General features: G+C 60.6%; 2 protein-coding genes and 1 non-coding gene across 5 annotated transcripts; 1 reads left to right on the forward strand and 2 right to left on the reverse strand.

Annotated features, from left to right (window-relative positions):
• Nucleotides 1–1,566: 1,566 nt before the first annotated feature.
• On the reverse strand, nucleotides 1,567–13,895 carry GMEB1 (glucocorticoid modulatory element binding protein 1). Of its 2 annotated transcripts, XM_063356006.1 has the most exons (10): nucleotides 13,853–13,895; nucleotides 11,893–12,059; nucleotides 10,779–10,861; nucleotides 9,684–9,808; nucleotides 8,626–8,729; nucleotides 8,059–8,213; nucleotides 6,705–6,833; nucleotides 5,850–5,987; nucleotides 4,614–4,736; nucleotides 1,567–3,535 (listed from the first exon to the last, which is right to left on the reverse strand). In XM_063356006.1, the coding sequence occupies exons 2-10, from the start codon at nucleotides 12,018–12,020 to the stop codon at nucleotides 2,829–2,831; spliced, it is 1,692 nt and encodes a 563-aa protein (XP_063212076.1). In that variant the 5' UTR covers nucleotides 12,021–12,059; nucleotides 13,853–13,895; the 3' UTR covers nucleotides 1,567–2,828. The 2 variants fall into 2 exon arrangements, with proteins under 2 accessions (XP_063212076.1, XP_063212077.1); XM_063356007.1 differs by lacking the exons at nucleotides 10,779–10,861; nucleotides 11,893–12,059; nucleotides 13,853–13,895 and adding an exon at nucleotides 10,552–10,684.
• A 259-nt stretch (nucleotides 13,896–14,154) lies between these two features.
• LOC134525352 (discoidin, CUB and LCCL domain-containing protein 1-like) lies at nucleotides 14,155–24,448 on the forward strand. Of its 2 annotated transcripts, none has more exons than XM_063356148.1 (15): nucleotides 14,155–14,309; nucleotides 16,711–16,932; nucleotides 19,684–19,821; nucleotides 20,231–20,282; nucleotides 20,512–20,584; nucleotides 20,734–20,867; nucleotides 21,032–21,069; nucleotides 21,190–21,384; nucleotides 22,096–22,259; nucleotides 22,348–22,516; nucleotides 22,640–22,732; nucleotides 22,938–23,028; nucleotides 23,208–23,245; nucleotides 23,445–23,567; nucleotides 24,020–24,448. In XM_063356148.1, exons 1-15 carry the CDS (start codon nucleotides 14,204–14,206, stop codon nucleotides 24,382–24,384), a joined length of 2,001 nt encoding a protein of 666 aa, XP_063212218.1. In that variant the 5' UTR covers nucleotides 14,155–14,203; the 3' UTR covers nucleotides 24,385–24,448. The 2 variants fall into 2 exon arrangements, with proteins under 2 accessions (XP_063212218.1, XP_063212219.1); XM_063356149.1 differs by having other exon boundaries at nucleotides 22,138–22,259.
• A 187-nt stretch (nucleotides 24,449–24,635) lies between these two features.
• On the reverse strand, nucleotides 24,636–24,765 carry LOC134525425 (U11 spliceosomal RNA). Its single transcript, XR_010073770.1, has one exon. It is a non-coding gene; the product is annotated as a U11 spliceosomal RNA (small nuclear RNA).
• Between the last annotated feature and the right edge of the window lie 184 nt (nucleotides 24,766–24,949).

The following is a 24,949-nucleotide window of genomic DNA, read 5'->3' on the forward strand; positions in this document are numbered from 1 at the left end:
CCCAAGCACAATGGCGGGGGGGGGCGGGGGGGAGGAGGAGGAAAGGGGGGGGGGGGGGAGCGCGGTGCATGCCGGGCAGGAGGAGGACCGGCGGGGGTAGCACCCCCTACCGGTGGGATGGGGGGGGTGCGGTCTTAAAGGGCCAGGAGCCCCCGCTGCCCGGGTGGGGTTTTTCGGCAAAAAGTAGCAAATCTGAGGCCCGGCTGCAGAGCGTGTGTGTGTGTGTACCTTACAGATCACCCAGTGCCACCCCCTGCCCTGGGCAGGGACACCTCCCACCAGCCCAGGTTGCTCCAAGCCCCGGCCAACCTGGCCTTGAACCCCTCCAGGGATGGGGCAGCCACAGCTTCTCTGGGCAACCTGGGCCAGGGGCTCACCGCCCTCACAGCCAAGAATTTCTTCCCAAGATCTCATCTAAATCTCCCCCCTTTCAGTGTAAAACCATTCCCCCTCGTCCCATGGCTCCCCTCCCTGCTCCAGAGTCCCTCCCCAGCTTTCCTGGAGCCCCTTTAGGGCCTGGAAGGGGCTCCAAGGTCTCCCCGGAGCCTTCTCTTCTCCAGGCTGAACCCCCCCAGCTCTCTCAGCCTGTCCCCACAGCAGAGGGGCTCCAGCCCTCCCAGCATCTCCGGGGCCTCCTCTGGCCCCGCTCCAACAGCTCCGTGTCCTTCTGCTGTTGGTGCCCCAGCGCTGGAGGCAGCGCTGCAGGGGGGTCTCCCCCGAGCGGAGCAGAGGGGCAGGATCCCCCCCCTCGCCCTGCTGCCCACGCTGCTGGGGATGCAGCCCAGGCTGCGGGGGGGTTTCTGGGCTGTGAACGCGCGTTGCCGGCTCCTGTGGAGCTTCTCACCCCCCAACACCCCCGGGCCCCTCTCCCCGGGGCTGCTCTCCAGCCATTCCCCCTCCAGCCGGGGTTGGTGCTGGGGTTGCCCCGACCCCCCTGCAGGACCCTGCGCTTGAACCTCATGGGGTTGGCTCGGACCCACCTCTCCAGCCTGTCCCGCTCCTTCTGGTGTCCCCATGCTCAGGGCACAGCCCCAGCCCAGCACCCCCGGGGCCACGGCAGGCCCTTGGGACCCCCCGGCCATGGGGCTCCCTGGGCGCCCACCCCGGCCTGTCCCAGCCAAGAGAGGGACACAGGGAGAAGGACGTGGTGTGTCCCCAAAAGGACACCATCCCTCCCCAGCACATGGGGGGAGCCGGAGCGGCACAAGGGGAGGTGGATCCCTGATCCCAAATCCATGGGATCTCCCTCCCGGGAGCCAGCAGAAGGTTCCCCGCCAAGACAGGGGGGTCCCGGCAGCCGCCACCCCCTGCTCCTGGAGCGGGCAGAGGGATCCCTGCCCGCCCCCGCGGTGACGGAGCTGCCGCCACAAATAAACCATTCCAGCCTCATTAAATTTTTTTTCCTTTTAATGCAAAAAAATAGCCAAACACATCTTCCTTCCCCCTCCCCCCCCGCCCCCCCGGTGTGTTTCCTTTGCTGTTGTTTTGCTTAATATTTCCAGCCAAGCAGCTTCACCCCCCCACCCCACCCCAGCCCCCCAAAACTCCGCAGCACCCGGCGCTTCCCCCCTCTTTCCATCTTCCCACCACACTGGAGCCCAAAGGGACCCCCGGCCCAGCATTACCGAAAAAAAAAAAAAAAGAAAAAAAAAAGACAGAAAGAGGGGAAAAAGAGCAGAGCGCGCGTTATTTCAGCGACGTGCCGGTTCTAATCCTGCCAAGAGATTATAGGAAGAAAGAAGAAACAAAAAAATTAATAAAATAAAATACAAAAATAAAACCACCAAACGAGTAGCGACAAGCAGGGAGCAGCCCCAGCACACAGTGTAAACAGAAGCTGCCCCGATCCGGAGTCCAGCTCTCCCGGAAAGCAAGAGCACAACATGCTTTTTACACCCCGAAAGGTCCCTGCGGCGCCGAGGTTTTAAGCTGGAGTTGCTATTTATTTATATATATATTTTTTTATTATTATTATTCTTATTATTTTTGCCTTTCTGCAAAAAAGTTGAAGTGATCTCGGAGTCTCCAAGCGGCGTTTGCAGCACCGAGCCTGGCCAGGCGGGGAAAGGGATGGGGGAAAAGTGCCACAGGAAGAGGAGGGATTGGGATACAGGGAACCCCCGAGACCGGCGAGAGTAGGTCCTGGGGGCTTTGCAGGTGGGAAATCCGGAGAAGGGAAGGGAAAGCAAACAAATACAAAAAAAATATAGATATAAAAACAACTTGTGTGGAGGAGGAGAATATGGACAGTAAAGGCAGAGTTACTGTCGCCTTCCCCGAAGAATAATAATTAAAAAAATTCCAGCTGAGGTGACAGTGAAGAGTCCGACAGAATTCCCTTCCCTGGGGGAAAATAAAAATACAAATGAGGTACCTGTTCCACCCCAAAGCCGTCACCCCTTCCCACTGTCACATCAATGCTCCAGCCGCTGGTTTTTGTCCCTCTGAAATAAAACCATCGGGCCCGGAGCGGCAGCACCACGGGTGCGGCTGGGCCACGGCGCGCTGGGCGCCGGGAGCCCACGTCCAGTTCCTCCCGGCTGGGTTGTTCAGCAGAGATCCAGTCTCTCCTTGACCCTGCAAACAGGCGATATTGTTCAGTGCTCCACGGAGACAGAGCCGTTTCCATGTCTCCTGTGTTTCTCCAGCTTTTTTGTTTTTGAAAAAAAAAAAAAAAATTTTATATATATATATATATATATAAAATACACAGTACAATGAAAATATCCATGGAAACAAATGGGGTGGCTGGAAAAGATGCTTAACAGAAAAGCCCAAAATAAAAAAAATTCCCAACTCTTCCCCAAACTGACGCTCGCCTTGTCCCACTAGTCCTCCAAGACCACAATCTCCACGTTATGGACCTGGTGCTGATGGTCCTCCACATCTCCCACCACTTTCTCCTCAGTCCTCAGCTCTGTCTCCAGGATCACAGCTTTGCCCTCCGCCTCCTCCGTGTCCGCTTCGGGATCCGGCGCCGGATCGATCTCTATGATGGTTTGCCCGTCGTCCGAGGTGCCCTCCACGGCTTGGATGGTGGAAGTGAGGCCGGATTCCATGGCCACCAGTTCCACGGGGTTGACCACGGCCGCCACGTTGGCCAGGGCACCGCTGTCCTGCATGGCCGCCGAGCTCAGCAGCGCCAGGCTGGAGGACGGGTGGAGGGTGACCGTGTCGGAGGAGCTGGTCTTGGAGGAGGACACCACAGTGGCGTAGCGGAAGAGCTGGGAGCCAGACGGCAAGGTATGAACAGTCACTGGGCTGGAGCCTTGGCTAATAGTTGCCACCGGGATGTTGCCCACGGAGAACTGTTGTCCGACGGGCGCGATAGCGATGGGTGAGATGACCGTGAACTGAGGCTGCTGGATGGGGGTGGAGGGGCTGAGGACGGTGGCGGAGGCTGGGCGCTGCAGGCGGGGTCTCTTGGGGGGCTTGGGAGCGCTGACGGGCATCAGCACCACATTCTGGATGGTTTGGGACTTCGCCTTCTGGTCCTTGGCAAGTTTCTTCTGCTCTTCCAGTTGCCGTTCCAGGTCTGCAAAGAGAACGGCAAAGGGAGCTCCTGGAGGCTCGCGGGCAACAACAACCAACCACTACACCCCATGTTTACGACAGGAGGTCTCCAAACCACCCAGGTGAGCATGATCTTAGCATCTCACTCAAGATTGAGCTGCACTGAAGGGAAAGGCCAGATTCTCCTGCCACCCACACAGCCCCAGTCACCGTTCTGCTCCCGCTCAGCCTGCTTTGGCTGCCTGTCAGCGCCTGGAGAAGGACCAGGCAATGCTCTACACCAGTTGGCTGCTCCTGCTGATGAGAAAGTGGTAATTTCTGCTCCCCAAGCTAGAGCCGCCTAGAAGGAAGCGTGGACAAACCCCTCCAGACAACAGGAACTGCTTCCTGAGCTTGGCCGGGTCCCCTCCCCAGGAGCCGAGCGCCCGTAGTGGGGCCAGGGAGCAGGAATGTCTGGGTCAACGAAACACCTCCCTCGACCCTCGTCTGCGTGAACGCTGGAAGTAGGAAGTAGCACAGAAATCTCATTTATCCAGGGCAGTAGGGGAGTAGGACATCCCAGATAAGAACAGGTCCGACAGGACAGGGTGAGGAGGGAGACACATCCAGCAAGCGGCTCCGGGGAATCCAGGTCAGGTTATTGGCTTCAGCTCAGGGGAAGCCGTGCAAGACACCTGATAGCTCCACGCCAAGACAAGCAGACAACTCAGCACCCCGCACTCAGAGAAGATTCTTAGCTGGGGCACAGCATGGCACTGCCTGCGGCTCGGATAACGGCCACACAGCCCTTAGCTAGCAGCACCTATTTCCCAGTGCCGATGGAATGGGACTCGCCCCACCCCCCCAGCACCCTGGCTGCAGCAAAGGGCACAGACTTTGGGCCGTCGACTGCCCCAAGCAACGGCTCACTGCGAGGGAAGGGAGAGGGGAAATTCCACTCAAGCCCCAGGACGGAAAGGGATTGGGATGCACTTGTTTCGGGGCAGCGTGGGTCGAACAATCACCCCCGATGAACCATATTTGGGTTATGTTGAAGGAAAGTCACATCGGTTCCCAAGAGCAGCGACAGGATGAGGAGCCTCACTGGGTGCCGACTGTACCTGCCAGCGTGTAAAGAAACTGTTCCTCTCCTTGCTCTGTCTGGTTTTTCCTGTTGTCCAGAACCTTCTTGACTGTGTCCATAAGGCCAAACGTGTGGGCAACGTTGTTCAAGACGGCAGCATCTGCAAGGGAAGTGCATGGGGACGAATGCCTGGTGCCACAGGTGGGACTCGGGCAAGTACTCAAAAGATGCTCCTATTACACCAAAAATTGTCTTCTGCTTTTTGTAAAATTATCTCTGTTCTTTTGCAAGGGTTGGCTGACAAGGGCAGACCCAGCTCCCGCATCCTTCTGACATCCAAGGACTAAATAAACCCATTCACATGATAAAGAAAATGCAACAGAGATGTGTCACCCAAGCAGCTCGAAACGGCTGCAAATGAAAGCATAATTTGCAATCACAGAGATACAAACGAGCTCTCCACCTACAAATCATCACCCCATGCTGCTGACAGTGTCATTAACATGCCAGCTCCACTGAAAGCTGTGCAAAATTTCTATTATAATCCACTGACTTCAATCACTCACAGCTTCCAAAAGCTGCCACCTACCAGACACAAAGATCCGCCAGCCCAAAGCTAAATTAGAAAATAAAAATAAAAAAGTATCCTGGGTAAAGTGAAGTTTGTGGTTACACGGACGTTCTCTCAGCAAGAGCATCAACAAGAGGTGCTCTCAAACCTTGCGCTCACAGGGGCATGTGCTGAACTGGATTAGGGAACGGATCCAAGTTAAAAATAACCCTGAAGAGGGGCGAGGAGTTATTTTTAACCCAGATCAGTTCCCTCATCTGGTTCAGCCCCAAAAACAGGTTTTCTGGCACGAGTGAAGACAGCGCGAGAAGTGAGGGGGCAGGACCTGTTTAAGCCTGCACTGGCGTGGAGAAAAGCGTTTGAATAACTCTGGTCTGAGAAGTGAACCTGGGCAGGCTTTCGGGAGGGCCCAGGAGCTGAGGACAGTCTCCCGATGCTCTCGGCAAGCTGCCGGGCTCCTTTTGCTCAGGGAACAGGGTGGCACGTTGTGTCCCCGTGCCCCGCAGTGGTGTCAGCGAACGCACTTCACGGTGGGGCAGGCTGAGCCCACAGCCAGACGCAGGCCCCGCAGCTCAGCTCACGGGCGGTAAGTCGCTCACCACCCTGACTCAACGGCCTTGTCACTTTTGTTTTTTGGCCTGCAGCTGCCCTTTTGAGCATCCTTCCCCTCCACAGAGCCGGAGGCCGCGGCTATCAACCTACCTGTCATCTGGAAGGGCGACTGACCCAACCTCTGCTGGACGCCTCTTAAGACTTCTTCTATCTCCTTCTGGATGTTGCACACAACCTCTTCCATCAGCCCCACATCAGCTATTCCTTTCCAGAACATCAGCGTGTCCTCTGGCACAAGGAGAGGCAACAAGAAGTCAACACGTACAAGCGCTTGGCATTTATCCCCGCAAGAGTACCTTAAACCTTTCAGGCAAGAGTAACTTTGCAAAACGCCTTCTAATTTGGCCATTGGGGTGGACACAACGTGCAAAAAAAACAACCCAAAGAAGGAAAACAGATTCAGGCAGCAAATCAGTAATGTGTTTTCAAGGAGCACCATGACTTCCCAGGCAACATTTCACTGCCTCTCTTCATCTTTGCAAGATACAGAGCTTAAAACCTTTGTTTGAGGAAATTCTGCCCAAGCTTCCGTGCTGATCCGAAGAGGGAAGGCAAGGCTCCGTGGCCAGAGAAACACAGCCAAGAGAGCAGACAGCGTACTAACGCGGTGTACCAACAAGACACTGCTCGCTGATGGTTTCAATCTAGCTCCAGGCTGGCAGACGTTTATATCCTTATAAAGAGCAAAAAAACCCCACCCTTCACTGTAACTAGTAGCAACTGATCTGGGGGATCATCCATCAGCCACAAGGCCAGAGCTGAAGTCTGCGGTGAGCAGCTCCATTTGGCAAGAGCCCTGCACGCCTGGGCAATGCTGGGATAGCCAAGGGGCTGGGGGACAGCTCTGTCATTGCCTAAACTCTCCTTATTTTCAGGATTTCAGTCTCCAGAATGTAACAGGCGAGAAGAGGGGGTGAGAACACCCAACAAGCAGCCTGAGCTTACCCGAGATCTCATCCGTGTCCTTTTTCATGCCTTCCTCAGTGGCCATGGTGACGGCAGCCGTCAGAGCCGAGTTCCACTCGATCCCCTCCTCCATGCTCTCCTCCGACAGCGCGATTTGGGTGATGCTCCCTGCCAGAGAGGCAACGTCAGCTCTCTCTGCGGCACCTGGAGTGCCAGTCCTGGATCCCTGCTTTGTTTTCCACCCCCCTCATCCCTCCCAGGCTCTTTTTCTTTTTTTTTTTTTCCACTCTTGCGGTCAGGTTGGTTGTGCCTGGCTTCTTTCAACCGAATTAGCTAAAAGCAAATATTGCTGCTTCTCATTGGAACCGTAATTGTGAAAGGCTCTGGGGCTTCTGGAGGGAAAACCATGTGTCCTCCATAAAACAAAACTGGAGTCCTGGCATAAAGGGACCACAAAGGGAGCAGAATAAAGAAGGGAACAAATAAGCCTCGGCCCAGCCACCCTTCTCCCCTTTCATCATCAACAGGGAGCTCTGCACCCCAGAGATGACCTAATCTCTCAGGAAATGACAGGGTTAGAGTCCAAGCTGGTTTATAGAAGGGAAACGGATCTGACTCAATCCTAAATTTCTGGATCAAATTTGGGACTAAAACAATCTGCAGCCACTCTAAGGTTTTACCATGTGCTTCCCAGGAGATTCTCCTTAGCCTATGGACAACCCTGCCATCCCACCTACCCAGGGCCTTAGAGAAACGTAACCTGCCTGGCTGAACTATGTGGTACAGTTGGGAGCAGTTTTCTCCCCTAACCTCAGCAAAGAGATCGCTTTTTGCTCTGAAGCATGGGATTTGCTGAGAATTTGCAGTTGAAATGACAATCAAATCATGTCCAACCGTCATATCCCGTTCATGGATGTCCAGATGACGTGGAGCAGGTTGCTCCAGAGGAGGTCAGCATGCCTAGATTCATTTCTGAGCATCAGCCCATCTTGTGCCCGTGTAACAGACCCTCAAATAGGACACCAGGAAACACCATACAAGCTCTCTCAGGTGTTTGCTCACGCGGTGACCCCAGAACAGGCATCCCTTCGAGGTGAGCCTCCCCTGGCTCCCAAGGCGGCTTCTAGTCACTGCTTAACACCGGCTGCTTTCCAGCCCTCCCACTACTGCCGAGCAGAGCTCCCTGACAGATGCTGCCAAGACCTCTCCGAGCAGACACGAGAAGCATTTCCCTTCCCAGAAACCAGAGCAGTCTCCCGAACGGTGGGACTGCCCCGCTACGCTTGGGGAGAAGGTGTGAAGTGTGCATGGGGGTCAACCCGATTTGGTTAGCCCAGGGAGGGAAAGAAGCACCAGAGGGAAACTCCCGTGGCGTTGCTAACTGGTTTCCTACCATCAGCTGATGTAGGAGTCTGTACCACGCTCTGCTGCCCCGGCACCGGTGCTCTGGCGCTGCTGATCAGGAGATCAAATTTGGTGCTTCGACAGGTGTTGGTGCAAACTTTGTCGTGCTGGTAGAAATCGATTTGCCCCGAGTCCATCATCTTCCTGTGCAGGGAGTGGGAAGAGAACCAGGCTCAGCTCAAATCTCAGCTTGGAGACAACAGGGAGAATATTCCACCTAGGAATGCTAGGGCCGTGGGAGGGAGGGAGAAAAGGAGACCCAGTGCCACTCTGCAAACAAAACATCTCCTGCAGGGCTTTTCCAAATACAAGCAATTCCCCTGCTTCAGACGCAGAGGTCCAGTCCTATGCCACCCCCACCAAGTATCAGGTCCCCTGGGCGAGGCCACTTCTGCACAGGATGAAGAATCCTGGCCCTCAAGACCATGGGGCCAGGTAATGTGAGCTTCCAAGGGATCTCCCAGGGACTGCAAAGCAGACAAAACGCCTGCTCGGGATCCTGCAGCTGCAGTGATGAAGGCCTGAAGCTGGACACGGTGCCAGGCAAGTCAAATACCTCAGCATGATTCCTCCGAGGCGAATGGCTCTCTTCCAGTCCTTCAGGGTAGACTTCCCAGCCAGGTGAACAAAATGCTTCGGGCTGATCAGCTGGTCATTGAACTGACAGCAAAATAAACAAAGGCTCAGCAAACAGAGTAACGTCACTTTGGAAGAGCATATCGGGACACTCAACACAGCCAGTCCACAGCTCATTTAAGCCCCGACTTTTGCCCAGAAAGAGGAGACGCTTCTCAAATCCCTACCACCTTTGATCCCCTCGGCACAGCAATGCTTATAACTCCAGAACGGATATGTTTGCAGCGATGACCTGCCAGCCATCGGCATTTGAACCACACAGCTCTAGCCAAGAACAGCCCCGAAGGCTTTTGTACGAAACACAAACCAAATTAGCTCCTTCTGTGAACACGTACAGCCAGCTTGGAGATCATTACGGGAGACTCCCGTAACATCAAATACCCGAGCAACATCCAGCTAACACAGGTATTCGCTCGGGCATCTGTTCTGTCTTGCTCCAGTGACTAAGATAGATCCCGTTGAGGGTCAGCAGCAGAGCGCTCTCGCCGCAGCAGCACACAGGGACGCAGCCTCAGCGCAGCAGCTGTTACCTTAGCACACTCTCAAGTCGAAAAAGATAACAGCAAGATTTCTCTTCTCGATGCAACCTGCTCACCGAGGAATTGATGGGAGTGGAGCGTCAGGATACCAAGGGAAAGAGACAAGGAAGAAAAGCTCTGGCAGATCTCAGTATGCATCCCCTGCTTGCCTTCAGCTCCAAGTCCCTCGTCAAGTAGCAAATATGACTCTGCTTTAAACAGTAGTCAAGAGCAGTACTGAAATATCAAGTGAGTGATAGGCCTTCCTTCACTCCTTACCCTACTCCTCCCCTGCTTCTCCCCATGCTAGAAACAATTTTAGCACTAACAATCCAGCACGCTGCAAAGGCAAAGTCATTCGGCTCCACGACAAGGCTCAGATGAAACAGAAAAAGTCCTGTGGAGGTCAGGCCCCAGACCTTGAGAGCAGAGAAGGAATCCGCTGCGAAAACTCCCTTACCTTTACACACTTGACATTAATTCCCGGACAGACGAACTTCTTCCAGAGCAGGATGGCTTTGCTCTCCCCGCAGGTGATGGGATAGGCGATCTCGATTTCCTCGTTCGTTTCAATGGTGCTGGGGTCTGAGGGAGGAATGGGGAAAAATGAAACTTCCCACCCAAGAGGCTCAAATCCCAGAAGGCGGGAGCTGAAAGCTCAACCTCTCACGGGTTGCGAGACCTACGCTCAGGAAAACAAAAGAAGGGCCGATCCCAGTTAAGGATCAGTCCTCTCTTAGTCTTCTGCAATTACGAGCTCTAACAGCAACTGGCATCTGCTTTTTAATATAGCAACACCCAAAACGAAGCTCGTCTGTCAGGAGAATGCGAGGTCAGAAATCCAACACATCTGTAAGGGGGGAGCAGGGTGAACGAGAACAATCTTTGTGGAAACAAAATGCTTGAAAATTTGAAGCACAGATAGCTTTCAGATTTCTTGGAGCTCTGGTATCTCTTTAGCAGCGATATCAGATACTTACTGATAATATATTCTCTTCACACACAGAGTTTCTGCTAATACTGCCAAAAGACCCACACCCACGCATGAAGCAGAACTTCAGTCAAGATCTAGTGACAGCACCTAACGACAGGAGCTTTCTCCTACATTCTCCTCAGGATGGCAGGGAGCACTCGGAGCCAACCCGCTCATTCTTCCGAACATCCAACCCAAACTGTCAGGCTGTTCGTTCAGCAAAGAACCATCAACCATACTTCAGCCAGCGCAGACGCAGCCACCATCCTCATAACCACCATTCCTGCCTGCTAGCCTCTGCGCACCAAGACTAGGGAGAAACCTCGGCTCCCCTGGACCCCGTAGGAGCCCTTACCATTCATTGCAGGAGAGCCAGGATCTCAGTTCCAGGACTTTGAGACCAAGCAGTAACAGCAGACTCTTATTCCAGAGTATGCCCAGACCCTGCACCCACATCCATGCCTGGGAAACAGCATCTGCAGGGGCAGAGCCAGAAGGAAGCCCAGCGAACCGGAGACACCAGCTCAGCGGCAACCAGCCCTGCAGAGGAGGGGATTCTGCCCACGCCAAGCGGGAACTCACCGATCCCTTCTTCCAGCTTGTGGATGGTATGGGTTTCCACAGCCACTACGGCGGCGCTGGCCTCGGAGCCCTCTTGGTAAATCCTGTTGTGAAAGCGTCCATTGGTAAAGAAACGATATAAATCATGGAAAATTAAGATTCACAGCACAGGGTTAAAAACTCAGTTCATTTCCTTCTTCCCTGTCCTTCAGGGACGTGGATTTCGTTTGATACAGTTTCAATCACAGGCATTTTTTTGGCACATACGAAATACGACAATAATCCCAAGGACTGAAACACGCAGAGGCGTTCCCAGTCCTGTCATCGCACCCTCCACGTTGCCAGCGCCACTGAAGCAGCTCTGCAGCGCGCTTCCCTGTGCCTTCTCCTCTGGTTTCTGATCCAGGCGGTTACCCAGGACAACAGGAAGCAGAGCTCAATGCCCCGGGATTTCCCTTCCAGCCCTGTGTGACACCGCAGCACGGGTGCTCACGCAGGGAAGAGTCACTGTCAGGCCAACAGCCACCCTGCCCTGCGAATATTATCAAAGTGGAGCCAGTATATTTACATCCTGATTGATCCAGAGTTAAGATGAAGTGCCTGGTGGCAGCCACTTCTCTGCAGCAGCTGTCAGGGGTACCACAAAATTCCCTCCAACATCCCAGCTTCATTGTATTTTAGAGGAGGATTATTTCAGGGGAAAGCTGGCACAGATCTGCATATGCAGATTTGGACACACGGGCACAGATCATCACGTACAGCAGCTGCAGTGTGACAAAAACCCACCCTGGGGCCGGAGAAGGAAGAGGGAGACCAGGAGGACGCGCGGCTGGGGCAGCACCGTGACCAACTCGCCGCGTCCCCACCGCCACAGCCGTGGCCGGGCTGCCGTGATCCAGAGGTTGCATCGCGTGGACACGTCCCCACAGGACAATTTCAGTCCTCAGAGGCACCGTGACAGCAACACACACAAAAGCTTTTTTGCGTTGTGTTTTCCTCTCTACCGCGTGTGGCATAAAACCGACGCAGTCCTGGAATACACAGTGACGCTCGGTCCCCACACCACAAAAATCTACAGGGACCCCCCCCCATCCCACCCCACACCACCCAGACACACCGGTACCGTCCAACTCACCCTTGCTGCACTGGCTGGAGCTGCAAGATCACTTGGGTTTTGGTATCCTCCGGGTTCTCCCCTTCATTCCCGTCACTTGGTACAACCACCACATCACCCACAGGGACGCTCACTTCGGCATTCGCCATCTCTCACATGAAGCCCGGCGGTGGCGGGGTGCCGCGGTGCTGCAGAGGGCAAAGCAGAGGCAGGTCTGTACCGCGGCAGCACGGCTGCCTGTGCGGGCAGAGGGGCAGGCACCGGTCTCTAAGCATCATCGCCCAGTCCCGCCGCAGCAAAGGCCGGGCTCGCGGGGACCGCAGGGCCGGCAGAGCAAAGCTGCGGCTCCCAAGAGGGGACCAGGTGTTTTGAATTCACCAACAGAGAGAGTCGGCAAGTGCCTGTCGATACACACGAGGATTTCTCCTCCCCTCTCCATCACGATAGCTGGGAACATCTCACCCCATGACACAAAACCGACAGAGGCAGATCCCCCCGGTGCCATCCCACTCGTAACTTCCCCAGCTAGCGGCAGCGTCCAGCCGCCCTTGGGATGCTCCGAACGTCCCTGGGGATGACCCCACTGCAGACAGGCTGCGGAGGAGCCGGTATTCCCAGCAGCAGAGGTGGGGATCCCACAGGAGAGACTCGCAGCAGGTCACAAAGGTGGTTTTGTTACAGCTGTGGGGCCAGAGCTCAGCCCTGTGGGTTGGAATCGCCCCCATGGGGTTTAAAAGCTTCTGGGAAAGCGCTTGTGTCAGGACAGGACCTCATGGCAGGCGATGGCGGGCTGGGTGGCCCACAGCAGGGATGAGGGAGGAGCGCCAGCAGCGCAGGGGACACCCTCCAACCCACGCAGCCTGTGGGTCACTGTGCCTTCGCCACGTCTTAGAGCCACAGAATGATTTGGGTTGGAAGGGACCTTTAAAGGCCATCTAGTCCAACCCTCCTGCCACAAGCAGGAACATCTTCAACTAGATCAGGCTGCTCCAAGCCCTGGCCAACCTGGCCTTGAACCCCTCCAGGGATGGGGCAGCCACAGCTTCTCTGGGCAACCTGGGCCAGGGGCTCACCCCCCTCACAGCAAAGAATTTCTTCACAAGATCTCATCTAAATCTCCCTCTTGCAGTGTAAAACCCTTCCCCTCGTCCCATGGCTCCCCTCCCTGCTCCAGAGTCCCTCCCCAGCTTTCCCGGAGCCCCTTTAGGGACTGGAAGGGGCTGGAAGGTCTCCCCGGAGCCTTCTCTTCTCCAGGCTGAACCCCCCCAGCTCTCTCAGCCTGTCCCCACAGCAGAGGGGCTCCAGCCCTCGCAGCATCTCTGGGGCCTCCTCTGGCCCCGCTCCAACAGCTCCGTGTCCTTCTGCTGTTGGGGGCCCCAGAGCTGGAGGCAGCACTGCGGGGGGGTGTCTCGCCCCGCGGTGAGGCCGGGACCCCCGGGAGAAGCCCCGATGACGGGCAGTAAGCAGGGGCCGGGCCGCGGTCTAGCCTGCGGGACCCCCCGGGGTGTGTGCCGCGCCCCCCCGCCCCGCTAGGCCCAGTGCGGGCCCGGGCCCCCCCACACGGGTAGAGGTCACCCGGGAGGGCGGGGGTCGCCGAGGGCAGAGGTCATCGCTCCCCCCACAAAGGCCGCAGCCTCCCGGTGTCCCGGGGAGGGGGGGGGGGGGAGGCGCGGGCCCCCCCGCGGCGCGCGGCGGGGCGGGGCCGCCCGGGGGAGGGGTGTGGCCTGGCCTCCTCCCCCCCCCCCCCCCGCGGGAGGACGCAACGGCGCTGCCCCCCCTCCCCCTCCCTCCCCCCCCGCGGCGCGCGACGTCCGCCCTCGCGGCGGCGGCACGTACGGCGGCGGCGGCGGCGGCGTCGCGCTGGGGCGCCCCCTCCCCTCGCCCGGCGGGGCCGGGCCTGCCCCCCCCCCTCCGCCCCGCCCCTCCCCGCCGCCGCATGGCCCCTCCCGGCTCCCGTAGCGCGGCGCCGGGCGGCCCTTACCGTCGCCGAGCGGCCGGGTCCAGGGGCTGAGGGGAAAAGGGAGGGGGGGGGAACGGGCCGGGCAGGAGCGCGCATGCGCAGTGGCCGCCGCGGCCTCGGCCGCCAGCACTTCCGGCCGCCGCCTGCCTTAAAGGGGCCGCCGCGCGCCCGGCGCCCTGCTGCCCCCTAGCGGCCACAGCCCTCCGCGGCGCCTCGCGGCCCCACTTGATTGACAGCGAGGCGGACCAATAGAGACGGCGGGGCCGGGCGGCGGTGACCAATGGGAGCGGCGGGGCTGGGAGGGGGCGGGGCGGGGCGGGGCGGTGGCCGCGGCGGGGCCGCGGCGGGGCCGGCAGCGGCGGCGGCGGGAGGATGCGGGCGGGCGGCGGGGCGGCACGGGGGGCGCTGGCCGTGGCGCTGCTCCGCCGCTGCCTGCTGCTGGGCCCGCTGGGGATGCGCCCGGCCGGCGGACAGGAGGGTGAGTGCGGGTTGCGAGGCACCGGCGGCGGGGGAACCCGCACCGGGACACGGCACCGGGAGTCCCGCTCGCACCGACAACCCCGGGGATACACTTCCAGCGACGGGATGGGCCGTGCGCCGCGACCGGGACCGGGGCTGGGTCCGGGATGGGGACCGGGACCGGACAGGCTCCCCCTGCCCCGGTACCGGTGCGGGACGGGCTCCTCACTGTGTCCGGAGTGGGATCGCACCAGGACGGGCTCCCCGGTACCGATCCGGGATGAGATCCCCGCTGTCCCCGGACCGGGACCACACCGGGACGGGGTCCCCGTCGTCCGTCCGCCCCGGTGCCCATCCGGGACAGGGTCCCCGCTGTCCCCGGACCGGGACCACACCGGGACAGGGTCCGCGCCGTCCATCTGCTCCCTTACCGATCCGGGACGGGGTCCCATCTGTCCTCCTGCCTTGGTACCAATCCGGGACGGGGTCCCCGCTGTCCGGTACCGGACGGGACAGGCTCCCCGCTGCTTCCCCCACCCCGCATCACCCCGATCCCGCACCCGCCTGCTCTCCCCGCAGCCCCCGCCCCGTGTCCCATCCCGCTCCCGGTGCCAGGGTGCCGCCGGTCCCGGGGTCCCGGTGTCGGCTCCGCCACAGGACTTTCCCCGGCAATCCCTAATTCCCGGGAGCCCGACTCTGCCCCGGTGTAAGATGATCGCCGGAGCTTACGGTGAGCTCCCGGTAACGGGCTCCATCCCGGGGATGCTGTGGGGAATCCAGGGGGATTCGCACCCACCGGGGAGCGGGAAGGCCCTGCGGGGATGTTCAGCCGAACCTCGTCCCCAGGACACGGTTTTCCCTAGCGCAGCTCGTCCCCAACTGATCCGAGAGCGAGGAGACGGGGAAGGGACATCCCCAGCGTCGTCCCCAGGGAGGGGAAACTGAGGCACGGGGCCAGGAGGGGATCACGGGGGACAGAACCCACGTGTGATTTGGGATTTGTCCCACAGCAGGATTCCAGCAGATCCCAAGGCCCCGGGGGGGGAACACGGGGCAGCTCTCTCAGGGGTGGCAGCATGCCGGAGGCGGGAGCGTGCCGGACTTTTCCCGGAGCATCGCCCTGTTGTGTCTTTCCTGCATCCTGTGAGAAACCAAACAAATCCCCAGCAGGGATGGCCCCAGCGGGGGCCACAGCTTCGCCCTCACCCGGCAGAAATCCAGTTTTCCCACTATTTTTTTTGGCAAATTTGGTTTTCCATGCAGATCGTGATGGCTCACACCTTCCTTTTTGGAAATTCCCCCCAAATACCCCAAATTTCTCTCCCTCCGGCACAGCAGACCTTCTGGGAGCCACTTTCCTGGCAGCCCCAGGGTCCCCTGTGCCATTGCCCCCATCCGGCCTGTCCCCAGTGTCCCCCCCCAGCCCCGGAGGGCTTGATCCTTCCCAGCTCTGCCGTAACGGGGGCTGCTGCGCAGCCATGGCCGGAAAATCAGGGATTTCACCCGGTCCCAAATCCCTGCCCAGGGGGTGTTCACAGGATAAACCCCCCCGGTTTGGCCACTGGCCCTTCCCGCAGGCTGGGCAGGAGTGGGCTCCGTGGGGGGGGCTGGCATCTTCCGCCTCCGGCCCCCCCTTTTTTTTATCCCTGCAGGATTTTCCCCCGCCGGTGCTTTGTGCCGTCTCCCGGCGACGGCGAGGGGAGCCAAGGCAGGGGCGAAGCCGTGCCCGCCATCGCTTTTCTTTCTGGCTGCGCCGGGATGATGCTTGGCAGGAGCAGCAGCTTTTGGGGAATGTGGGGAGGGGGGGTTAATGATGGACCCCCCCAGCCCACACAGAGGGGCTGAGCAGTGCTTCTCCCGCTCCCTGCCCTTCCCCGTGCCCCAATCCTGCCCCGGCTCCACCAGAAATCCCCGCCGGACACTTTCAACTCAAGTTTCCAGGATATTCCCTCCTGGCCGGGGGCGGCGAGCCCGGAGAAAAGCCCCTTTTGTGATGGGTGCTGGCATCGCCCAGGGGAGGAGGCGATGGGGATGCAGCTGCCCAAGGTCACCCTCAAGGTCAAGGCTGCAGCCGGGGGTTCCCGGGGGCTGCTCGGTGCCACGGGGACAGTTATTTCCTCCTCGCATCCTTTTGTAGCCCCCAAAATCGGGGTCATCCCGGCCTGGGGGATGGAGAGGTGCAGGTCTGCACTGCGTGGCTGTGGGGGAAACTGAGGCAGCTTCATCCCTGGATCCCCTCAGGGCCCATCCCTGGCGGGGGGAGCGGCCAGAAAAGCCCCCAGAAAGTGATGTTTCAAACAAGGAAAACATTTGAAGGGGCTGCAGGTGGCAGTGGGGTGTCCCGAGGGCCATGCCAAGTGGGGAAACTGAGGCAGGGAGCGCCCTGGCTGAGTGTGTCCCCCTCCTTCGTCTCTCCGCAGGGGATGGCTGCGGCCACACGCTGCTGACACCCTACAGTGGCACCCTCAGCTCCAAGAACTACCCGGGCACCTACCCCAACCACACGGCCTGCCGCTGGCGGCTGCACGCCCCCCCGGGCACCTCCCTCCTCCTGGCATTCGGGGACGTGGACCTGGAGCCCTCCGAGCGCTGTGCCCACAGCTCCCTGCTGCTCGCCGACCCCCAGGCCGACACCACCTATGGTAAGGGGGGGGGTCTCCTCCAGGGAAACTGAGGCAGCGGCTGCTGATGGGGCTGGGTGGGGGAAATATCACTTTACGTAAAGTCCTGGATAAGGAGAAGGTCAGGAAAATCCAGCTTTTTAGCTGTTTTCTTCATGGGGAGGGGGGATGTGAGGATGGAGGTATGTGAGGATGGGGGTATCCGAGGATGGGGATATCTAAGGAAGGGGGTACCCTAGGATGGGGGTACCCCAGGAGGGGGATATCTGAGGAGGGGGTTACCCAAGGATGCGGGTACCCGAGGAGGGGGGTACTTGAGGACAGGGGTATTCAAGGAGGGGGATACACAAAGAAAGGAATATCCAAGGATGGGGGTACCCAAGGAGGGGGTTATCCAAGGAGGGGAATATCCAAGGAGGGGAATATCCAAGGAGAAGGATAATTGAGGATGGGGATATCCAAGGAGGGGGGTACTCGAGGAGGAGGGTATCTGAGGAGGGGAATAGCCAAGGAGGGGGGTACCTGAGGAGGGGGATATCCGAGGAGAGGGATATCCGAGGAGAGGGATATCTGAGGATTGGGGTATCCGAGCAGGGGGGTATCTGAGCAGGGGGGTACCCGAGGAGGGGGCTGTTGCCAAGCCGGAGAGGGGGGCACCCACCTGGGACCACATGCAGCTGCCAATGAACGAATTCTGTCCATCCAGCCGCTGCCTAAACGCTTCCAGGATTTTCCTGGAGATATTTAATGGTCTTGGAGGGATTTGACAGCGCGGGGAGCGCAGTGGATGCTGGGGGAGATGTCTTGGGAGGAGGGGAGGAAGCGTAAGTACTGGGGTGCCGATGGGGTGGGATGGAGGAGCAGCCCCGAGGTGCGGTGAGGGGCAGGGACCGCTATGGGAAACGTGGGGCGGAAAGGAGCCAGCTTGGATCCACCACTGCTCCCAGGACTGGGATTTTCTCTGTTCTCCAGGGCTGGTACCCGGAGGGGTGACAGCATGTGAGGTCCCTGGTCCCCCTCTCCTCTGCCGTGGCCTTGGGGACACATTTGTCCCCATCCCCTGGGACGCCAAAGCCGAGAGACTGCTTGGCCCAGGCTGGGGGGTCTCGGAGCAAGGCGGGAAAGGGGGGACCCCCAGATGATGCTCCCGGGGGGCTGGCGGAGGTGGCCAGGCACCCCCAGCCCCTTTGGGTGCCTTCGCTGGGGCCGTGCGTGCCAGCAGATGGGGGGGTGACGTGGGGCCAGGCCAGGGTCCGGCTCCCTCGCCCATGGCTGACGCCGGCCCTTGAGAAGTCCCAGATGTTTTTCGGGAAGTGGCCGGCGCAGGCGGAGGCTGTGAGCTCCCTCCCGCTGACTCAGACCCTGCGTCTGGCGCCCGGACTGATCCTGCCTGGGGACGTGCTGGGGTCCCCATGGGGGTGGTGGCCTCCAGCCCCCGGCTTGGCCGAGGGGTCCCCAGCACCCAGGGGGTCTCCGGAGCCACCGGCCGGGTGGGCACCGCACCAGACATGGCAGCACCGCGGCAGCGTCTGCCGAGGGCAGCGCTGGAATCCGGCAGTGGGTGGGAAATCTGTGCGTGCGTGACATCTGCATCTCATATGCATGTCATTTGCATATCATGCAGAGCCCCCATCGTGTCTGTGACCCTGTGACATCCCTGCGCGTCCCACGTGCCCCAGGCTCAGCCTCTCGGTTAAATGTGCCCCAGGCAGGGCAAGGGTGCGGGTCGGGGTGGGGAAACTGAGGCACGACACAACCCTGCTGGGGGGGTTTCACTGCCATGGGGACACAGGGACACAGCTCCCTGTCCCCAGGGCAATGATGGCATTTGCTCAAAGCATCTCTGGGTGCCCTGAGGCCCCGGTGATGGACATGACACTGAGCAGAAAGATGGGGGGCACTGGGGTGATGGCATTCGGGGATTGGGGCCACCTCTTGTCCCTGGCTGGGACCAGGGATGTCCCCACATCTGGGGCCAGGGATGTCCCCAAGGAACCTGCCTGCTCGCTAAGCTGAAGTTTTAATCAGGGAGATGGAGACTGCAAATTAATTTGGATTAAACGGGGGGGATTTAGGAGGCAGCTCTGGCGGCGCCTTTGAAAGGGGAGATGGAGAGGGGACAGGGACACAGCCCCCGTTTCGGGGTCCCCTGGGGCCACGCTGTCCGTGCCAGCCCTGGCAGCAAGGGACGCAGTGGCAGGCGCCCGGTAAGAGCTGGTGGCCACTTGCACCGTCTGTTGCAGCCGTGGTGGAATGAAGAGGCCCTGGGGGGAAACGTTTCTGGGAAGCGGTGGGGGGGTCCCTGCCCAGCCGGGAGCCCATCTGTCCCCACGGGGGGAGTGGGGACATCTCGGGGTACCTCCCCAGTAGCCTGGTCCAGCTCTGACCCCCATGCCTGAGGCCTGTCATCCCCCGACCTGTGGTCATCCCCCTGAGCTGTGGGGGGCTGTGCCCCAGATCCCCCCCCATAGCGTGGATGTAACTGCTCTGGGGATGGGATCACCCTGGCATGGGCCCCCCCTAGGGTTGGGACCACCTTGGGGTTGGACCACCCTGGGCACGGGGCCACCCTGGCATGAGGTCACCCTGGGGCTGGACCACCTTGGGCATGGGACCACCCTGGGGCTGGGACCACCCTAAGCACAACGCAAATGCCTGAGACCCCCTGGCCCGGGTGAGGGCTGAGCCAGGGGAGGTGACACCCTGGGGTCTGGGTGCCTGTGCCTGTCCCTGGGGAGCCCCATCCTCTCCACGGCCCCATCCCTGCCGCAGGGCCCTTCTGCAGGAACGCCGTCCCCACTGCCCCGCTCCTGGTGACAAACTCCAGCGCCATGACCGTCCTGTTCAACAGCACCAGCCACCGCTCGGGAAGAGGCCTCCTCCTGTCCTACGCCACCTCGCAGCACCCAGGTAGGGGGGAGCATCCCCCAGGGATGCAGAGACATCCCCCCCGGCTGTGTCTCAGCCCATGGGGGGGGCATAGTTGGGGGCGCAGGCAGCTCTTTGCCAATGCCAGGGCGGGCTCCCATCGCCCTGAGCTCCCTGAAGACCCAGGTTCTGCCTGGCTGGGGCACAACATGGGAGACCCCCAGGCCACCCAGCCAGCTGGGACACCCCCCCACCACCACCACAGCACCCTGGACCCCCAGCCAGCTGGGACCCCAATATCAGGCAGAGCTGCCAGCATGGGGCCAATGGGTGCAGGCACCGAGGGGACATCCCTCTCTGCCCCTCTGGGACAGCGTGCCCTGGGGCAGAGGTGGGTGGGTGCTGTGGGGCCGGTGGGGGTCCCTCACCCTGGGCTGTCCCTGCCTTGCAGACCTGGTTTCCTGCCTGGTTCGAGGCACCCACTACACCCAGGAGCACGTCAGGTGAGTGGCCAGGGGGTGCGAGCGGTCCCTGCTTTGGCGTCCCCCACCCCGGCATGGCTGCCGGTCCCCATCAGCCCCGGTTTCGTCCCCATCCCTCTCCCGGGGGCTCGGGCTGCGCTTGCCCCAGGGCTCTTGGGGTGCAACCGCGGTGGGATGGGGAGCAAAGCGGGTGTGCAGGGGGCATTCGGATGGGAGCGAGCCCTGACCCCCCCCTTGCCACGTGTTTCAGCGTGTACTGCCCCGCGGGCTGCAAGGACATCGACGGGGACATCTGGGGCAACCCAAGCCAGGGCTACCGGGACGTAAGTAGCCCAGCGGGGCACCCCTGCACCAGGGACGGTCCAAAGCACACGTGGCTACTGCTTGTCACCCCCCAGCAGACCGCAGGGACCAACCTGGGCCGGGCCGGGGGGGTGGGGGGCTGCTCTCACCCCTCCCCTGCTCCCCGCAGACCTCGGTGCTGTGCAAGGCAGCCGTGCATGCCGGGGTGATTGCGGACGAGCTGGGCGGGCAGGTCACCCTGGCCCGGGAGAAGGGCATCACCCTCTACGAGTCGGCCTTCGCCAACGGGCTCCACTCCAAAAGGTGGGCGAGGGGGGAGGTGGGGAGCCCGGCTGCACCCCACACCTGGCGGTGGGACATGTCCATGCTGACATCGGGGACCTGCCACCCCTTGATTTTGGAGACACTTGGGGTTTGTTCACCTGGGGACACCCCTGTCTGATGCTCCCCCGTTTTCTTCCCCACAGGGGATCCCTCTCCGAGAAGCGGCTCATATTCCACAAAGGTATTTTTTCCCATTTCCCCTAAAATTAAGCCACTATTTTGGCTGCCAAACCCAGTGCCACCCCCATGCTGTGCTCGGCTGGGTGTCCCGGGCTCCCAGCCTGCCATCTCCCGTTGCCAGCCTGCGGTGATGTACTGGAGGTGGCCACCTTCAACGCCTCGTCCTGGTGGCTCGAGGTGGACGCGCTGGGGCAGGACCGAGCCTGGGTGGCCGAACGGGCAGCGCTTGGCACCGCCGGTCACTCCTGGGCTGCCGAACCGGGCTCCGACAGCACCTGGCTGGAGCTGGACCTGGGCGCCCGCAGGAACATCACAGGTGAGTGCCGGCCAGCGGATCCCATCCCTGTCCCCCCACCACCCTGACCACTGTCCTCCCTGTGGTGACGTGGGTGCCAGACTCACTGACTACCCAAAAAAACGCCCAGAGCAGTTGCAACCCCCCCCATAACACCCAGGAGTGACTGGAGCTCCTTGTGCCATAGTTTTACTGGTGCAAACTGGGATGCAGACAGCACCAACCCCCCCCGGCTGTCCTCTGTCCTCCTTTTGTCCCTGTGCCCCCCCTCATCCGCAGCCGTTTCTGGGACGAACAAGTTAATATTATGCTCTTGCATCTGGTGCCAGCGAGCGCCTTTTGTTCGGCCGGAGCCTGCCGAAAGCAGGGGCTTTGTGCAGCGGCGGCTGGCGACTGCGGGGAGGAAAATGGGGACATTGTCCGGCCGGAGGCTGGAGGAGGGAGGAATGCGGGGCTGGCAGCCGGGGCCGGAGGTTATCGGCTCCTGGGGGCAGAGTGGGGGGTCCAGCACTCGGATCTGCCACCCAAGTGCCCTGCCGGGGCCGGAGGGAGCCCCTGGAGGGGTTCCCCAGGGGGAGGTGACATGTCCTGCCCCCCTTGTCCCCTCCCAGCAGACCTGGGTATCCCAGAGATGGAGGTTATTCCAGCTGGGAAAGCTCTGCCCCATGCAATGGGGCACGTTGGGGCGCAGGGTTGTCCCCTTGAGCCCTTCTGCAGCCCCACACCCCACAGCTGACAGCAGGGACCCCTCCCGGGCTCTCCCTGCACCAACAGGCATCATCACGAAGGGCTCCTCTGAGCAGTATGACTACTACGTGACGTCCTACCGGGTCTCCTCCAGCCGTGACGGGAAGAACTGGAGACCCTACAGAGGCAGCAGTGGCCAGGAGGACAAGGTGGGCATGGAGGGGACAAAGGGCGGGGGGCACAGTCCCCCTGCCCATGGATGTGTGGCCATCGGTGCCCTCTTCGCCCCTCTGGCAGGTCTTTGAAGGAAACGCTGACAGCTATGGGGAGGTCTCCAACGCCTTCATCCCCCCCATCGTAGCCCGCTACATCCGTGTCACACCCCAGAGCTGGCACCAGCGCGTGGCCTTGAAGGTGGCCCTGGTGGGGTGCCAGCCAGCGCGGGTCCGCGCGCCCCGGCCCTATGGTGAGCCCCTCGGCAAGAGCTGTCACCCGCACCCCGCTACATCCCAAACGGCCCCTGGGGATCTCTGTCTCCCCATGCACCGGGCAGTGGTGCCACGCTCACGGTCCCTGCTCTGTCCCACAGTGCCCAGCGTCCCCAAGGAGGTCCCCATTCCCACCAGCCGCCCGGCCAGCCACACCCCCATCCCCGGTGTCGCCCTGGACCCGGAAAAGGCAGGTGGGTGCCATGGGGGGCTGTCCTTGGGGCCCAGCCTTGTCTTGTGGGTGCACCAGGCACGGATGGACCCACTTGGGCTTTAAGAATTCTCCATGACAACACATTGATTTTCCTTCTCTCATGGCCCCGGGTGGGCTCCTGGCACCCATGGGTGCAGAGGGGTGGGATGGAGCACCTGGGGGCTGACGCTGTCCTCCCTCCCCAGGCTCCACACTGCTGGTGATGCTGCTCATTGGCGGCTTCGTGCTCCTCTGCTCCAGCCTCCTGCTGCTGGCGTTCCTCTGCCGCAGGAAGAGGTGGGTCCCATCGTGCCCCTGCTTCGCCTCAGGGGACCCGGCATTGCCACCTCCGAAAGCCCGGTGGCTCTGTTTGGCTCCTCACCGGGTATCAAATGGTGCAGCCTCCCGTGCAGCGGGTGATGATGGGCATGGGGTGGTCAGGACCCCTCACCCCCATCTCGTTCTCTCCTTGACAGAAAGCCGGCGGCGGAGCTGAGCTGCGGGATCACGAAAGGTAAAGTGTCCCCAACCCCTCCCCCAGGGTCCTGCCATGCCGTGGGACCAAATTCAGGAGGGGTGCAGCTGGTTTAACCAGTGCTGCTGCAGACCCCTGAGCCATCCCACCCATGGGGCACCAGTCTGCCCCCAGGCATGGTGCTGCCTGTCCCCAAGGGACAACGTGTGACAACCAGGGCTTTCTGCTCTCTGCTCAGGGTACCCCAAACTGGAGTCGAGCCCGGTGTGCTCCCTGCAGAGCCTGCCGCCCCCCGGCTCTGCGCTGGCCTCCTTCCCCACGGCAGCAGTGCCGGCGGACCTCAGCCAGACCCATTCACCAGGTAATGGGGGCATCAGGGCGCAAACAGGTCCCTCAGCCCAGAGCTGGAGCCATGATCCCCTCATTGCACCCTGGGGTCCCCATTCTTCCCCCAGCACCACTCTGATCCAACCCCTGTCCTTCATCGTGGTCCTGCGCAACAGGGAGATCCTGTCAGGGTTTATTATTTATCTTTATTATTATTCCACCTCAGACACAGCCGCGGGCATTGGAAGGTGGCCAGAGGGCACTGGGAGCCCTGCTTTGTGCTGGGGCAGAGGGACATGCCCATCCCCGTGCGTTTTGACGCCTGTCTGCCCAGCTTTTCCCAGTCCCCGGGGTCCAGATGTGCCCGTTTTCTCCACCCATCCCACCCACGGGTGCCCCCATCCCACCCACATCTGGAACAGCACCATGACTGCTGTGGGGACAGTCGTGCTGTCCCCAACTCAGAGCCCGCCATCCCCCTCGCAGAGTACGCCGAGCCAGACCTGGTGCAGCTGAGCCCCAGCAGCCAGACGGGCCCCTCCACCTTCAAGCCGCTGCTGGACGAGGGCTACACGTTGCCGCTGGTCATGAGCCACTATGACGTGCCGGGAAAATACCACGAGTATGCTGAGCCGCTGCCACCTGAGCCCGAGTACGCCACGCCGTTCAGCGAGCCCGATGGCACCCGCGGCATCACGGGGCTCCCCTGCACCCCCCCGGTGGGGTACGACGCACCCACCCCCCGACCTGGGGACAGGGGCACGGAGCGGACTGCGGGGGACGTCCCCTCTCCCGAGGGGGCCCAGCTGGGGGACTGTCCCCTCTCGCACGTGTACCACGAAGCCTTGTGAGGAGGGCGAGCACGCAGCGGCGGCGCTCAGCCGCGAACCTTCCCCACAGTCCTGGGGGGGGTGTACGGGGTGGGTGGGAAAAAGTGTTTTTAAGAACAATCCTATTTAAATATATATGCGCGTATATATATATCTCTCTCTCTCTGTACGCTGACCTCTCGCGCCTCCCTGCGGGCCCGCCACAACCGCCGACCGCAATCGCCCCCCTGACCAGCCACCCCGCTTGCCTTTTTTCTGACTCCAACTGGTTATAGGGCGCCGGAACAAGCGGTTACCGGCGACCCCCTAGTGCAAAAATTGTGCTTCCGAAATCTCTTGATGTCGATTCCGCGAGGGCGGCCGTGCGGCCCCCCCGTGCCACGCACGGCAGAAGCCCTTTTTAAAATCTAAGCTACCACCCCGGCGCCACCGGAAAGCGCCAGGGTGCTATCGACCTCACGGCGAGCCACGCGTTTCTCTCAGAGCACAGTGTCCACATCCCTATTTTTCCTCTCTTTCTCCTCACGTTTCACGGGCTCTTTTGCGCCATTTCTACCTTTTTTCCCCTCAAAACTGCCGTTTCCCC

Source organism: Chroicocephalus ridibundus, chromosome 19 (assembly GCF_963924245.1).
Source record: "Chroicocephalus ridibundus chromosome 19, bChrRid1.1, whole genome shotgun sequence".
NCBI lineage: Eukaryota > Metazoa > Chordata > Aves > Charadriiformes > Laridae > Chroicocephalus > Chroicocephalus ridibundus.